We start from the raw sequence: 16,722 nt of genomic DNA, 5'->3' as shown, positions 1-16,722 counted from the left end.
GCTAGGTAGTGTCTATACCAGTCATCCAAAGACGGTTCAACTTTAGGAAAAGGATTTATATAATTCACTATACTAACAAATAAGAGAAAGGTTTTATAAACATATTGGTAGATGCTGAAAAGCAATGAAAATAAATTCAGCCACTCTTCCTGTTGTTGAAGATCAAGGAAAAGAATAAAAATTCCATAACCTGATAAAATATGTCTATAAGAAATCTATAACGAGCCTCATATTTAATAGTGAAATAATAAACACATTTCTAATTAAGAGAAGAGGACAAAGATCCTACTATCATTGCTGGTCTTCAATATTATTCTAGAATGCATTATCAAATGCATTAAAAAGTAAAAATAAGAGATTTATATATTTGAAAGAAAAAAGCAAAGCACTTTCACTTCTATTTCTTTCTAAATAGATGGTATGATCATTTACCTAGAAAATGTAAGGTAAATGATCTAACAACTATCAGAATGAAGAGAAAATATCAGGATGGTTATTAGATACAAGAATAAAATGAAATAATTGGTATCTTTTCTATATACCAGCAGTAACCAATCTGAAAACTAAATGGGAAAAAAAGAACGTGTTCACAATACCAACAAAAAAATTATAAAATATTACAGAATAAATCTAATAAGAGATGCGTAAGACTTCTATGTAGAAAAACCACTGGCAGAAGTAAAAAAAGACCCACATAAATAAAGATGCATAATATAATGTCAGTTTCACCCAATTAAACTATACATTCAATGTAACATATAAAAACTCTAATAGAATTATTCAAGTTAATTAACAAGCTGATGCTCAAATTCATGATCTAGAACACTAAAGACAATTTTGAAGAAAAAAAAATATGAAGAGAGAAGATGTGTCCCAATAGACATGCTCTCCTATAAAGTTACAATAATTAAATTTATGTGATGTTGGCAAAGAAACAGACAAATAGATCAAAGGAGTAGAACAGAGAACCCAGAAACAGACTACTATACCCATGAGTACTTTGCATACAGTAACTGTGGCATTTCAAATGATCAGAAACAGACTATTTGACTCAAAATGTGTGACAATCTATTTGGAACGCAATAAATTTAGATCCATAACACACAATACACATGAATAAGTTTTAAATGAATTAAAGATATAAATATTTTTAAACATAAAAATTCTAGAAGGAAATGGAGGATATTTTTTATAATTTGGGGTGATGAAGACTTTCCTAAGAAAGGTATAAAACTCTAAAATGAAGTCAAAAAAGAAAAAAATATCAATAGAGCTAATCTTAAAAAATTTAAACATAAATAAATATTTAGAATATAAATATAATATTCAAATATTAAAAAGTCTATATACCAATAATAAATATATCAATAATAAAAAGACAACCCAACAGAAACCTGAGCTAAGGATTTAAAAAAAAAAACCAGTTTCAGAAAAAGAAATTTGAATGTTTATTACTATATAAAAACATGCTCAATCTCAATCTTTAATATGCAAATTAAACAGTGAGATACCCATTTTTACCCATTAGTCAAAATTTTGAAAGACTGACAATATGCAGTGTCGGCTAAAGTCAGGATTATACATACACGTATACGTTTACATACACCATGGGTAGCTATGTAAATTTATAAAATCCTTCGCAAGGCTGCATCTATCAATATCTCAAACATATATATCCTTGGATTCAGCAATTTCACTTTCAAAACTCTATCCTACAGAAAAATGGGACATATCTATAAAGATATATGTACAAGGATGTTCCTTAAAACATAAAAACAGTACAGTTCTCATGAGCAAATTAAAAATAAAATAAATGGAGACATAGTCAAATAAATTTTGGTTCCTCCATGCTATAGAATACCACGAAACTGCTAAAATGAATGCAGATATAGATTTACAGGAATTAAGGAAGACTTCTAGGATACATTGTTAACTTAAAAAAGCAAAGCCCACTACAATATGAAAAATATCCTTCAATTTATGTAAATATATAAGCACATATACATAAGTGTGAATATGCATACACAAAGATCTGTAAGGAGACATACCTCACAACAGTTATCTTTGGAGCTGGCAAATAGGTGGTGAGAGGAATTCGAGTCTATATAATCTGAATTCTTTAACTTGTCTTTTAACACTATTTTTAGAGCAGTTTTAGGTTCACAGCAATACTGAACAGAGAGTACTTCTTTGACTTTTTCATATACATGAGTTTATAAAATAATTGTATATTAAAGTTATATTTTTAAAACAAAGGTCATCTATACTAGAAAAAGAGCTAATGTACATGGCCAACAGATGAGATGGTAGGGGTGGCATATGGGGCATCCATCAGTAGTTCAATCCTCATGTATAAACACGCACGTATTCATACACAATGACTCTATAAACAATCTTTAGTAAACTACACTAATATAGTCAAAGTGTTGTGGTTCTTCTTAAAATTATTTTTAAATATAAAACTAATATAAGTGTAGAAAAATTTTAAACTGCAGAGAAATATAAAGAAAAATTTAAACCACACATAATCCCCCTTTTGAGAGGCAATTAATCAGTCTGGACATGTTGGCTTATATCAGTACACTCTTCTCTGATTGTGTATAATTTTAGAAAACTAGGATGATTTTTTTCATGTTTTAAAGTGAACGTTTTTTCATATCTTTATGCATATCCTTATCCACCCTTTGCAACCACAATAGGTAGCATTTATTGAGTGTCTACACTATGCCAGACACTCTGTAAAGCGTTCTACACTTGTCCTCTTTAAATCCTCATAACCTTAAGAGCTAGGTATTGTCAACCCCAGATGAAAAAAATGGGGCTTAGAGAAGTTAAAAATGTTGCTCTACATAATACAGCTGGTAAATAACAGAGTTATTCTTTATCACCATGCTAAACTATCTTCCAAAGTGATGTTTAATGGCTACATCAATTTCAAATGTATAATGTACCATAATTTATTAAACCAATCATTTATTCTCAGACACCTAGACTTTTTCTGATTTTTGCTGTTATAATAAATACTGCTAAATAAATATTTGCACTCATATTTGACTATTTCCATAGAGTAAATTTTAAGAAGTAGAATCACTGGATCATACACAGGTAAATAACTCTGGAGTAAGTTTGTAACCAACATTAACCAAAAGAGCTTAGCTAACAACCCACCAAACTGACATTGACTTTGACTCTCTCTCTCTCCCTCTCTCTCTATCTCACACACACACACACACACACACACACACACACACACACACCATGCCATAAATAAAACCGAATATTCTAAGTCTTTCACTAAACGTATTTTTAAAATCAAAAACATAAACATACTACTTTACTTATTTTTATGTATTTATCAACCAGGAAAAATGTAGGAGGAAAGTGGATATCTTCCTCTCTTAAAGACTTTGTCTTTTAGGTACAACATGGCCTCCTGCCAGATGTAAAATTTTTTTTTTTCTTTTTAATCTGGGAACAAAAATGGTCAAGTATGCAAGTGACTGAGTAAGTCCTTGGAGGTCCCCAAGAAAGTGCAGAGGAGCTCTCCTTCACAACTCTTTACAGTCATAATCCTTTAGTAATTGTTGCCACAGGTATGTGTCTTACAAGTACAAAAGGCAGCTGCACTGTGAGCACATTCTTCTGCCCTGCGCCTCAGCGCAGAAAAAATGTTTCTTGTTTGGGTCTGTATAATCCTGTCCATCTCACAGCTGAGGCATACTTGTGTTTATTCAAAGAATTCTCCCTGGTTTCTAACTAAACTCCTGGTGCAGTGTATAAAGAGAAATAGATTATTGTCACGATACCTTAACAGTAATTGAGTTGACAATATGACACTCTAAACAAGAAATGAGAGACCTCGAAGAATTGATGATTACATCACTACAGGAAACGTTCCTGAAAAGAGAGGAACTTCAAGTCATAGCTCCTTTGATTTGTCCCCTGAACTTTTGAAGATGATAGTTTTGCTATGCCCTCAGCCACAACTTATTTCGTGACTCAGAGATTCTAATAATACAAATCACAAGAGATGCATTTAAAAGAATCCAGACTTCTCAAGTGAAGGGCTTCATTGTGGTGGATTTTTTTCTCCATTCATTCCTCTGTAATATTTTTGTGAATTATTTCTCTGTATTCTTACTGAAATTATTTTTGTTTATGTAAAAGACATATTTCAAAATTATCGTTTATATTGCTATCGATATATAACTATTTTAGAAATATTATTACATTGCTATATTCACAACTCATATTGAATATCCTTTCAAGGTTGAAAGCAATGTTCGGTTCACTCAAGCAAGCCACAGAAAATGGTGGAAACAGAATGCAGGAATCTAGTTTCTGAGTCTCATGCTCTATCTGTACATGCCAGCCTTGTGGGCTCTGAATTATACCAGTCTCAGGGATTTGTATCAGTCTATTACATATCTACTGGGTCACCTGAATTTCATATCACTCTCCCAAACAGACCTACACAGCAAGGATCATTCAGTAATGGGAAGTGTGTTGGTCAAGGTCCACTCAGGAAAATACAAACACTGGGAGTAAACAGAAGGAATTTAATCCAGAAATTTGATTACACAGGTGATGGGAAAGCTAAGAAGCAAACAGAAGACATTGAGGGAACCCAGAGATTAGCCACAGCAGAAAGCCATTAGGCCAAAGGGACAAAGAAGTGAGGCAAAGTTACCAGAGCCCAGGGGCCCAGGTCAACAGGCATAAGCTGGAACTGCAGCAGACCAGTTTTGCTCCAGCTGAAGCCATAAAGGAGATATAACTGCTGACAGAGACACTGTGGAGAGAGAGAGATTGAGGGAGCAAATGTCCTAAACCTCCCTGCCTTTCATCCTCCAGTCTCTGCACAGTGCCTCCCATTGGTTAAAGCCAGCAAAAGTCAACAGACCCTGGAGCCTGGAAAATCCAACATACAGAGGGGTCAGCTCACCACCAATATAGAGCAGAGCAAGAAAGGGAGAAACGAGTCTGATGGGAAATAGGCCAAAGACTCATACTATGGGGGAGGAGGTGTCAGTAAGTTAGTATCGGCATGCCATCAATTGCTCACAATGCCAGAGAAAGAGGAAAATGGCTGTCAGTTGGGCTGATTTTCACATTATATGTTCATGTGTTCATTAGTATTTCTATTAAAGTCTTGGTTTCCTAAATTTAAAGAACCAAATATTTACTGAGAGCCTATGGTGTACCAGGCATTGCTTTGTTGTTGTTGTTTTGATTTATTTACAAGGCGGAAGGACAGAGAGGTCTAGGGGTTATGCCCACCAGGTAACTTCCTGGAAATTGAATAAACTGGCAATATGTGTTAATAAACTGGCCTCACTCCCAGCAAAGTGGAAAGTGCCCTGAAGTGGGAAGTTATAAAAAGACTTCTGGACAGCACAGGTCTTTCCCTTATTTTGGTGGTGTGTGTGCACAGCAACTGGCTGCAATTCTGAAACCAAATTAGGTGTGGTGTTGTACCCTTTACCAAGCATGAGCCTTTTTATCCATATTTTAAACCCTTTAATGTGTTTTGCAGAAGTCTGATTTTTAAAATTGCAAGCTATAACTCAAGAGAGAACAAGAAAAGTAGCCTTTTGATTTTTTTCAGATAGTCAATTCTGCTTTGGTCAGTAGAAATGATTTAGTGCGTGGATCTGTGTCAATATGACTTTTATTAAAAGGAAATTCCTCCACTCACTAGATAAATTTTGAGTAAATATAGAAAGAAGAAGTATATATTCATTAGCCTGCCTTGGAGACCCACTGTCTTAGCTCAGCCCTGATTCTAGCTCTGATTTTGTTGGCAACTTGCTGAAATTTCTTTAGGTCTTTTCTCTTTTGTGAACTGGAGCATGATATCTGGAATAGCTGAGCCAAAACATCTGTAGTGACTTGGACCATTTATACTTTTTCAGGTGGTGAAGGTAATAGCAGAGCCCACCAGCCTGGACACTCATCTAGAAGCCAGGCACCTTGAAAAACTGCCAAGTCAGCCTGGCAGAATTCCACCTCTGCTCAAAGACTATGGAAAGAGGAGGAGAGTAGGAGGAGTTCTAATAATAAACACTTGCAAAGTAAATTATTGTCCAAACACAGACAGATAACAATTACCTTATAACTTTAATTTTTTTAAGAATTTAATAAAAAAAATACCTGTAGACATTGGGCTCCTGGATATTGGTAGTATACACAAGCTGCACCTAAGACATAAGTGACAGAGAAAAGCAAATAATGAATTTCAGTTCTTAGAATGTTGGCGCTTAGCTATATCCAGGGTTAGAGGATGTTTTTAGCTTCTAAAGGGGACCGATAACTAGCATATCTCTGAGATCTCCTTTCACAAAGCAGAGAAACACCAGCCATCCCACAGAGAAAGGCCAAGTTCTAGGCAGAGTAGCTAGCATGTGAACAAATAATAGCAAGCTCCCCACCCCCGGCCCGGCCCCCCCACTCCCCCCCACCCTAAAAGCACTCAAATAGAGAAGTCATGGTACCCAGATAAGAAATAAACAAAATGAGTCAGAGCAAAGCTCCTTTAACTAGACAGGCTGGTGTCTAGGGGAAGATTATACCAGGATTAAATTTAACGTATCAAAAGAAATAATGTGTGACTCTAAAGAGTAGTTGGCCAGCAGTTTATTTATTTAATGAACAAACATTTACCGAGTGCCTGTCATGTGCCAGGGCTGGACGTAGCAGTCAAAAAAACAAAATGAAACAAATGAACAAAAATTGTTTACTCTGGACTTAACGTTGTAGTGGTGAGAACAAGATAATAAATTAATATGTAAAAAAATAACTTAATTAATACGTAGAACTAATCAGGGTGTAGGAAATAGGAAATGGGGGAGAGATGGCAATTATAAATATCTTGATCAGGGAAGGACTCACCAAGGGCTGGTAAGGTGAGGAAAGTATGTAGATATCAGGAGTAACATGGTACAGGTAGAAAGAACAGCAGGGTGAGGAACTCTGGAGCATCATTGGAATAGAAAGGAAGCCAGTGTGTCCTGAGCAGAGTGAACCAGTGAGACAGGGGCAAAGAGGAAAAGGGGCCAGATCATGCAGGTAGGGTGACCATATAATTTATTGTTCCAACTGGGACACTTCTGAGAGTAAAGAGGGTACTAAAAAAATCAATATTATGTAATTTTTTAAATATGTATTTATTGACCAAAATTTTGATTTTATTATATTGGTGTACCTATAAAATAATTCTATTTGAAACTTATTTTCACAATAGAATGTTCTAGAATATTTTAAATGATTTATAGCTATGAACATTAAAGCAAAATATTTTTTAAAAATCTTTTATATTGATTATTGGAACATTTACAAATAACACAATAATTATATACCTTAATTAGTTACTTAGCCATTGTTGTCTCTAATATTGTGACATGGAAATTTTTCTGAAAAATGTCTTTTTCAATATGGTCTTATTTATTTCCATATTTTTTACTAAATTGTGCTCTTCAAAGCTGCATTTTATGGTTAATACATTTGAAATTGTTGACACTTTTAACTGATGCTTCTCTGTAAAGTATATATATATATATATATATATATATATATATATATATTTTTTTTTTGGTGAGGAAGATTAGCCCTGAGTTAACATCCATTGCCAACCCTGCTCTTTTGGCTGAGGAAGCTTGGCACTGAGCTAACATCCGTGCCCATCTTCCTCTATTTTACGTGGGACACCTGCCACAGAATGGCTTGATAAAGGGTGCGTAGGTCCACATACAGGATCTGAACCTGAGAACCCTGGGCTGCCAAAGCGGAGCACGCAAACTTAAACACTATGCTACCTGGCTAGCCCTGAGCATAATATTTTTAATTGAGAAAATACTCCCTCTCTAGTGTTGATGAACCTATAAGTTCAGAGCAAATTCTGCTAAAGGAGGATATTCTTAATTCTATTTTTTTATATTTTAGCCCCAATATTTTCTCAAGGGCTCTATTTCTGTCTCCATTCAGAGCACTTTTCTTCAATAATATTATTACAAGACAGAGCTCTTAAACTGTCTCTATTCATGATCCTTTCTAAGATTTCATCAAACGTAGATACAGCAAAATCATAGGCCTTCACAATTTCATTCCATTCTTACGGGGAATACAAATTTATCCAATTAAAATTAGGAGCTCTGTCAAAGTCAAGATTTTTCCAAAGCACAATTTTCAAATTAGGTAATTCAACCTTTTGAGCTCTCATCTTTTGATTTGTTCAATTCCTCTCCAGCTTTTGTGGGGAGAAATTTGAGCTTCTTCCTTTTTACAAGCTTTGTTTCACATAATTGCAACTTGCTAAAAGCTTCAAAAGCTGAGTTTTCATGCTTCACTCATCGAATAATTTGATTAAACATTTCTAACTGATTTTGCACATAATGCGACCTAAATTTAGGTTGCTATACAAAATGATTTTTCAAACGCTCAGGCTTTTCTAAAATCCAATTGATGAGAGGTAATACAAAGAGAAAATACATGCAGCCATGCTGAAATATTTTTGGATTCAACATGAGCTTCCGTTACAAAAGTTTTGTAGATGAGTTATACCTGATTATGTGTGTATACATATATATAATATATATGTGTATATGTATATATATACATAATATTTGCAAATTTTGACAATTTTAGTTTCTATTTTGATTGGTGGAATATTGCAACCTGTTTAGATGCAGTCATGAATTTTGTACACATCATAACCAATTCGAAGTATATTTCCACTCCATAGGTTTTTAAGTATGTAAGAACATTGTTTTTACCACAACGCTGTGCTCCATCGAAATTTGTACTCACATTATCACCCTCTAAAAACAACATTTTATCTTCATTGTTGAACATTTCGACTAAATTTACAAAGGCATTAACAATGTCATATGTTTCATTTTTGATAGAAGAATGAACTTCTAAAACTTTTTTTGATCCCTTGAATTAGATGAAAAAATTAAACCATTTTGGAATTAAAAAATTCTCTAATTGAGGCCTCAAATCAATCTGACATTTGATGGTTTGCAAAAGGAATCAACTCATTAATCATCAGCAGCTCACTTTACTTACAAGGAGAAGAAAACTTGAAATTGAAAATGAGCAAAATTGATTTAAAAGAGTCATTTGGTATAAACTGAAAGATGTGCTTCACGATGACATATAAACACACCTCCTGCAGCTGCACATGTTGAACTGTCATCCTCAGGCACATTCGTTGTAAATATTAACTTTTGAAGTAGATGCTAATAATGCTTCTTCACCCTATTGGTGTCTTCCGGCTTTCAAAGAAGCAGTGATATTTCTATTTGCCCCCATGATGGATGACAAATGTTAAAAAATATTTTGTGCGAACTACACAATTGTCATCAAACTTCATTGAGAAAATTAAACATGCAGTTTTGGTTTTGGTTTGAGCCTAATTCTGTTATACGCATTTATTCCAAAATTAAAAAGAATTACTAAATAATAAATAGTTACACATACAATTAATGACAAAAATGCTTTAACAAGAACATTTAGATTATACCACACTCTATGGCAAGAATGCTTAGCCTCTATTTCCTAAACATAAGTTGTATAACATTAAGCCACAATTTCCCATTATTTCTTTCTGACCCCGAGAAGGTTCCACGCATCTCACAGGCCACCACATGGATCACAGCAAGGCATGAGCGGAGGTATACCAAGTGGCCAGCAGGGAAAAAGCCTCAAAATTTTCTCTGCCACCACCTAAGACCAGAGGAGTTAGCTATCCCTGACTGCTGTGCTTGAGCTCTTAGCTTTCACAGCCAGCACTCTGAATATTATCCTTGAAAGGGTGCCGTCAGTTAGGTTTTGTCTAAACAGGATCAGAAAACTAGAGACAAGTTATCATCAGTCACCTTTTGGATTTAGCTACATTAAAATAAGAACTCTGTTCACTGCCTGTGTGTTTTATATGCTACTAGATGAAAGAAACCAGAAGAACCGAATGGAGGTCTATTAACCTATGCTGGTTTACTGATTTTTTTTTTTTTGTGTGAGGAAGATCAGCCCTGAGCTAACATCTATGCTAATCCTCCTCTTTTTTGCCGAGGAAGACCGGCTCTGAGCTAACATCTACTGCCAATCCTCCTCTTTTTTTTTTCTCCCCAAAGCCCCAGGAGATAGTTGTATGTCGTAGTTGCACATCCTTCTAGTTGCTGTATGTGGGACGCGTCCTCAGCATGGCTGGAGAAGTGATGTGTCGGTGCGCGCCCGGGATCCGAACCCGGGTTGCCAGGAGCGGAGCGCATGCACTTAACCGCTAAGCCACGGAGCTGGCCCCATGCTGGTTTACTTTAACTCAAATAGTAATAACAAAACTTCATAAATAATGGAAAATGTGGGGTAAAAGGTAAAGCCAATAATGGAATGTCAAGAAAACAAGCATAAACCCAGGGCTCTTCCAAGTGAACCAAGATATATGGTCGCCGCACAAAGTCACTGTCAAGACCATGGCTTTTACTCCAAATGAGATGCAAATTCATTGCAGGGTTTTGAGAAGAAGAATGATATGATCTGATTTAAGTTTTACAGGATCATCCTGGCTTCTATTTGGAGAATAAATTGCAGGGCAGCAGAGTAATAGACCAGTTAGGAGTGACTGGCTACAATCTAGCAGTGAAAACAGATAATAGCTCCCTAGCAGAGATACAAATGTGCATCCTTAAAACTGTATGTATATAGCTGGAGGGAAGAAAAGTTTAAGGCGGACTCTACCCTTGGGCTCAAATTTAGGGTCTGTGCTACTGGTGATTTCATGTAGTGTACATGGATGAATCAGAATTTCACAGTTCAAAAACACATGATCTAAAGAGCATCTGCTTAATTCCTCTTATACTAATTCTACTCTCATCAAACAACTTTCTAATTATAAAGTAAATGCATGTAAACTTATCTATAGAAAGGGAATATATATATCAGCAAATGCTAATATCTGTTCTATATGATAGTTTTAACTCTAACTAGAAATTAATAAATTGAATTTTTGAGTTTTTTTATACATTATCTCTTATGAGATGTTTGTTTGTGTTGGTTGCCTCAAGCTTCATCATCTCTGGGTATACTAATAATTGAATTTTCTAATATATACAGCAGAAAGTAAGACTTAGGAAGTGGTGACCCTAAAAAGTCACCCTAAGAAGACTTGTCTGAGCTCCCACAGGGACTTGCAGGTGATTTCTGGCCTTAGTGAGTGCTATTCCAGTCAAACTGCAACATGCATCTCTGATGCCCAGACAGACATATCAGGATATTCTAAGTGAATTACGGAATAGTCTCTGTTACATGCCCTCACCAGAAAAAATTCATTTCTCAAAGGCTTATTCTTCTATAACGATTCTCTCCAATCTCATCCTTTTTCTAAAAACAACCGCTTTTAAGTTATCATTGAAGGATTTTTTTTTTCTCTTTCTTGGATATATGATTCTCCTTTCACGTCATTTTATGTGAGATACAATTAATTTTCAGAAATGCACTCAAACATCTATATTTAAGGTACTCCAGTAAAGGAAAAGTTACCGTCAAGGGACTTGTGTCATCCTGAACAGAAAGGATCTTTGAAGTCTCAGCAAGGTTACTCTCCTTTCTGGAATGCTGATCCAGGGGAAGAGGAGCTGGGGTGGAGTATTCATCACTATCCTGGAGGGTGGAACGTTCCAGTTCCTCCAATAAGGCATCTATATCAAAAGACACAAGAGAATCATAATATAGAATATGTAAGTCTTCTGGAATAATTATCCTCTTACTATCTCCACTGTGCCTCCATCCATCTCCCTCTTCTCTTTGGTTAAGGCTATTTTCAAACATCATCTCTTACTCTTGATTTCACTTCAAGAATGTGGTCTATTCTACCAGAACATGTTTAATGCCTCCACCACACTGTATCTTATTTCTTATTTCCTATAATGGCATTCAATTTCATAGTCTTGCTCTATAATTTGACTTTTTAAATTGCAGGGTATTAATTTTTATCATTCATTGACATCTTCTCTTAGTAAAAAGTAAATCCTACAGATTTTTCCTTTTGGAAAAATATAAGCAATTACATTACAGTTTTTCAAAACATACTAGGACAGTAACCCTTAGTCTTAACCCTGATGACTTTTTTTCTTATATCCCAAGCACATAAGAAAATTCTCAAAACAAAGTACACGTAATTATTCTGTTTTTTAGGGTGTGGCGAAAAAAAGGGATCCGGGAGAAAACAGATATTGCAAAATCAAGCAAGCTGTTGCTATCCAAATAGTTGAGATTTGTTTCTCTTGTAGTTTTCTTGGGAAAAATCAATGGACCTTACAAATATCACACATTCACCTGTTATAATGAAAATAATAAGTAATAAAAATTAACACATGACAGGCACCGTGCTCAGGAGTTTATATAATTCATTTAGTCATTCTAATGCTTTGAGGCAGGTGATATTATTGTCCTTATTTTGTAGATCAAGAAAGAAACAAATAACTTGTTTAAGGTCACACTGCTACTCAGTGCAGAACCTGGCTGTCTGATTCTGGGCTATCTGATCCCTAGCCCCTGCACTAACTTCAAGTCTAAAATTCTAGTTCCCATTCCCATGTGGATTCTCTGGGTCATCAGGCATGACATGTTCTTCTCTGAAGCCATTTCCTCATCTACATAATGAAGCAATTGTATTACAACACTATTTTCAAATTAGTGGATCTGTAGTGGATTTCTTAACACAGGTTACAGTTTTTAAACAGTTTGCAAAACACCGGATGATATTATTTCTAAGCATCTGCCTAGCTCTGAAGTTCTCAGATGAGGAAAATTAACTTTACAGGTCGTTAAAAAAACAACTTTTCATGTATTTGATATTAGGGTGTTTCCCAATGGCATAAGAAAAGAGCTAATCATTTCTTGCAATTGAAATCTTCTACAGATCTTTCTCAATCAATCATCTCACAAAAATATTGAATTTTAGGTACCATTTCAGAGATAAGCAAACTGAGCTAAACTCCTCAGGTCAAGTTACCCTTCAGCAAATAAACTGTAATAGAAACAAAAGAGATGGAGGGGGAATCCACAGAGTAAAAGAAACTTGAGAGACATAACTAATTTCAGCATGTGAATCCTAAATAAGCAAAAAGAAACAATCAGGAATATTAAACAGTGACTGGATATGCAACAACATTAGGTGAATACCGTCAATTTATTTTAGGCTTGATAAGGATATTTGATAATATTAAGTAATTTTCTGTTAACATTTTAGGTGTGAATATGGTATTTCATGAAATTAAGGAATTACTGTTAAGGACTTGGTGAGTGATAATGGTATTATGGCTTCTTGTATATGTATATATATATATATATGTATTTTAGAGGTTATGCTGAAATATTTACAGATGAAATGATATAATGTCTGAAATTGCTTTATAATAATCCAAGAGTGGAAGGAATGGATGGGTGTATAAAAGAAATAAGATTGGCCAAGAGCTGATGACTATTTAAGCTAGTTGATGGGTACATCAGATTTCATTAAACTATTTTCTTTACTTTTGTATATTTTTAAATTCTCTCTAATAAAAAGTTTTTAAAAAGAAGAAAAAAGAAAAGAAAAATAAAACTAAGGTAGAAAGAGAAAGTAAACGTTTTTTCTCAGGACTTTGCTAGCCAGACTGAATTCCAAATTCCTGATTTCCAAATTTTTATTCTGTATCCTTCTACTAAGATATAGCCCCTTTATTTTCTATTTTCTAAGCTTTGCTCCAACTAGAAGTCATGAATCCTCTTAGATTCAAAATAAAAAAGACATTTACAATAAAGATTAGGGGAGGAGGAGACCCTCTGTAAGAGGAGGAAACAATACCACGAAGAGCAGAAGGTTACCTTCAGAAGCACCAGCCAACCAAAGTTGCTGAAACTCTCCCTTCTGGGTCATGAGTTAACAGGCTTTTCTCTTCCTGTTTCCAATGAACGCACATATCACTAACACCCCAAGATTATTTTGCCTTTTGCCAGATTCCGTAATTTGCAGATGACTAATTTCAGTGTGACAAATATGGGATTACTGGTGGTGGAGGGTATTAGACTGAAAACTCTATAGTCCGTCTCTATAGCCCTTCATCTGTAGAAATCAAATAATATCAATGTTAACGTGAAAGGGGTAAAGTGAGGTCTCTTGGGGGGTCTCACTGGATTGTAATAATTTCATTCAGAGCCAGAGTCTGCTGCTGGTTCCCCTATATCTAGCATCCCCATATAATGAGTATTTAGATAAAGCCTTCTGGGTGGGTCCGAACTACCAATCTTGGAGGAAGTATCGCAGAGAGGAAATATTGGCCTGTCATGCCGACCTGTCCTCCATGCTATTTCTCCGCAAGGGGGGAAACCCCACCCTAAGTCTTTTGGGTAGCTATTGGACTGATGACAATTTGAAGAAGCGGTTAAGGTTTAGCCACCTGGATAACGTACAGGAATGTTACTTTCCAGGCTGCTTGGTACTTCCTACATTTTTGGACCCGATTTCTCTACCATTCACCCTGATCAGAAAAAGCAAAACTGTGAAAATCTATTTTTTTACTTTTTAATTATTTGGGTTATTCTACTGGCTGGAACACCAGAGCCAACACACTTCTAAAACAGGAGAACGCCTTGTAGCTTAATCAGTTTTGGTGTCAGGTGCTCCTGAAAGTGATGGAGAACACGTTATTTTATTTTTTTTAGTCTTCTCATTTGAAAAAAAAAAGAGGAGGATAATATCTATTTCAGAGGGTTGCTTCAGAAACTAAAATGATTAACATAAGTAAAAATGTCTAATTTTAGCTTAAGTCACTGAATAAGTATTAGTTTCCGTTTGAATTTATTTCATGAAAGCCATTAAGTATCCCTAAAATAAAAAACCAGAGCTGGACTTGAGCAGAACTCAGGCAGAAATGTGAATTTCCCTAACCCTCACACAGGATAAGAATTTGGATTCTATCCCAAGTCCAAAATATATTCTACTCCAAGTATCAAAACAGACTACCTCCAAAACAGTTCAATATTTATTCAACACCATGTTTTCATCTTCATTAACATCTCTTCCCTCCCGTAATTTGCCTTTCTTCCTTCTTCTACCTCCCCAGCTCTCAAATCACACTCCAAAACTTTTTTAAAAAAGACAATGTGCAAGAGATGTTTTTGTTGTCATTGTTTGCACTTTTGACATACCCCAAACATACAAAAACCCACAACACTGTGGAATTAATACCGCTTGGAAACTGGGTAAAGTTGAGTGACTCAGTGTTAGTAAGGATGCCGGCAACAAAGTTGGCAAAGGATATGGAATGAGTCCCAAGAATGACAAATCTTACATTACTCCACAGGTTTGAAATAAGGGATTTCTCTGAGCAACGTGGCCAATAGTTTCACTGCTAGGTTTTAATTGCTTTGGAGTGGAAGGAGGTATCATATTCACAGGCCATAGTAATCTATTCCTTCAGAATTCCTTTGAATAAAAACCTTAGCAACAGAACCACTGGAGTTATAGTGCTATGTCTTCTTGATTTAATGCTAAACCGTGGAACAAATGAAACGATCCTGGCCTTTCTCCAAACTTTGCGATCCCACATTCTTATACTTCTATTTCGCCTCATAACACTTTACCTCCCTCCCTTTTCTTTCTTTCTTTTTCTCTCCAAATCACATCTCTGCAGTTGCCAACTGTGTGACCACCCTATGATTTCCAGTAGCCCCCAAAGGGCAAAATGCACATAACAAAATGACAATTTCAATCACAATTCAGTCCAAAAGTATTTGTGCAGTTTACTCTATGGTTAGCACCAAATTCTCTGCCTATCGTGCCACTGAAAACAGTGAACCCATAGTTCCCCCAAACAATCATAGTTCCTCATGCTTCACTCTTGGTTGAGCTGAGGTCAGGAGAGAAGTGAGAACACAAGCTTCCAGCACTACTCTCCATCTGGCTACAAGTACACCCCACCACACATGGAGATGGCAGCCAAGACTTCATTCCCTCAGAGTCTCTCATCCAAGAAGCTCCTCACTCACCCAACTCTTCCATTGTCACACACCCAAGATGCTCTGGTGGCACAGGCTGTGAGGAAACGCTTTGGCATGTGCTGGAGAAGAGGACCGCAAAGGAACTGAATGAGACAGCGTGAAGCAGCCTCTATAACTCTTTTTGGTTCCTGTATTTGCTTAGCACTTCCTCTCTTTTGATTTGGTGAGTTTTTTTTTTTCTTTTTTGTAGGTCAGAGTTTTAAAAATGGGACTGACATAGAAAGGTGGGTAGCAGGATTTGAGTTCTGGCAGTGCACTGGCCAGGGTGATAAAGATTCAAATTTAATTTTCAAAAACTTGAACACCTATTATGTGCCAGGATTCATCCTGAATTCATGGAAATGGCAGATTTGGACTTGTGTTTTGTCCCAATATCGGTATACCACTGTGACTGTGCATCAGGGAACCTGCTTTTTTTTCTTTTTCTGTGAAGCTGGGACACCATGGAGGCATAGCTCCCTTCATGAAATTTTCATGAGAGTTACCAGCACCCAATTCATTTTGCAGCAAGAAGATATGCTTACCTGATTTCCTGAATAGACTGTAGATCCATTAAAGGCAGGGCAGAGGCATATTCACGTTTGGATTCTCAGAGCCTGATTCATTTCAGTGGTCCAAAATGCAAACAACTACAGGGGTCATGATGAATGAAACTGGAAGATTTAAGACACCGGGTGCTAA

At 35.8% G+C, this 16,722-nt stretch overlaps 1 protein-coding gene across 1 annotated transcript in view; it reads right to left on the bottom strand.

Annotated features, from left to right (window-relative positions):
* The window catches only part of LPXN (leupaxin), a 34,954-nt gene extending 18,716 nt beyond the window's left edge, over nt 1–16,238 (bottom strand). The window contains exons 1-3 of the mRNA XM_058526816.1: nt 16,030–16,238; nt 11,539–11,696; nt 6,154–6,200 (exon numbers count right to left, since the gene is read on the bottom strand). Coding sequence (XP_058382799.1) covers nt 6,154–6,200; nt 11,539–11,696; nt 16,030–16,042 — 218 coding nt within the window. The 5' untranslated portion in view covers nt 16,043–16,238. The remainder of the gene's footprint in view (nt 1–6,153; nt 6,201–11,538; nt 11,697–16,029) is intronic.
* Nucleotides 16,239–16,722: the final 484 nt, after the last annotated feature.

The sequence above is a fragment of the Diceros bicornis genome, chromosome 31 (assembly GCF_020826845.1).
Source record: "Diceros bicornis minor isolate mBicDic1 chromosome 31, mDicBic1.mat.cur, whole genome shotgun sequence".
In the NCBI taxonomy this organism is placed as follows: Eukaryota; Metazoa; Chordata; class Mammalia; order Perissodactyla; family Rhinocerotidae; genus Diceros; species Diceros bicornis.
The sequence above is the reverse complement of the archived record's forward strand: the minus strand, read 5'-3'. Positions and strand labels throughout refer to the sequence as shown.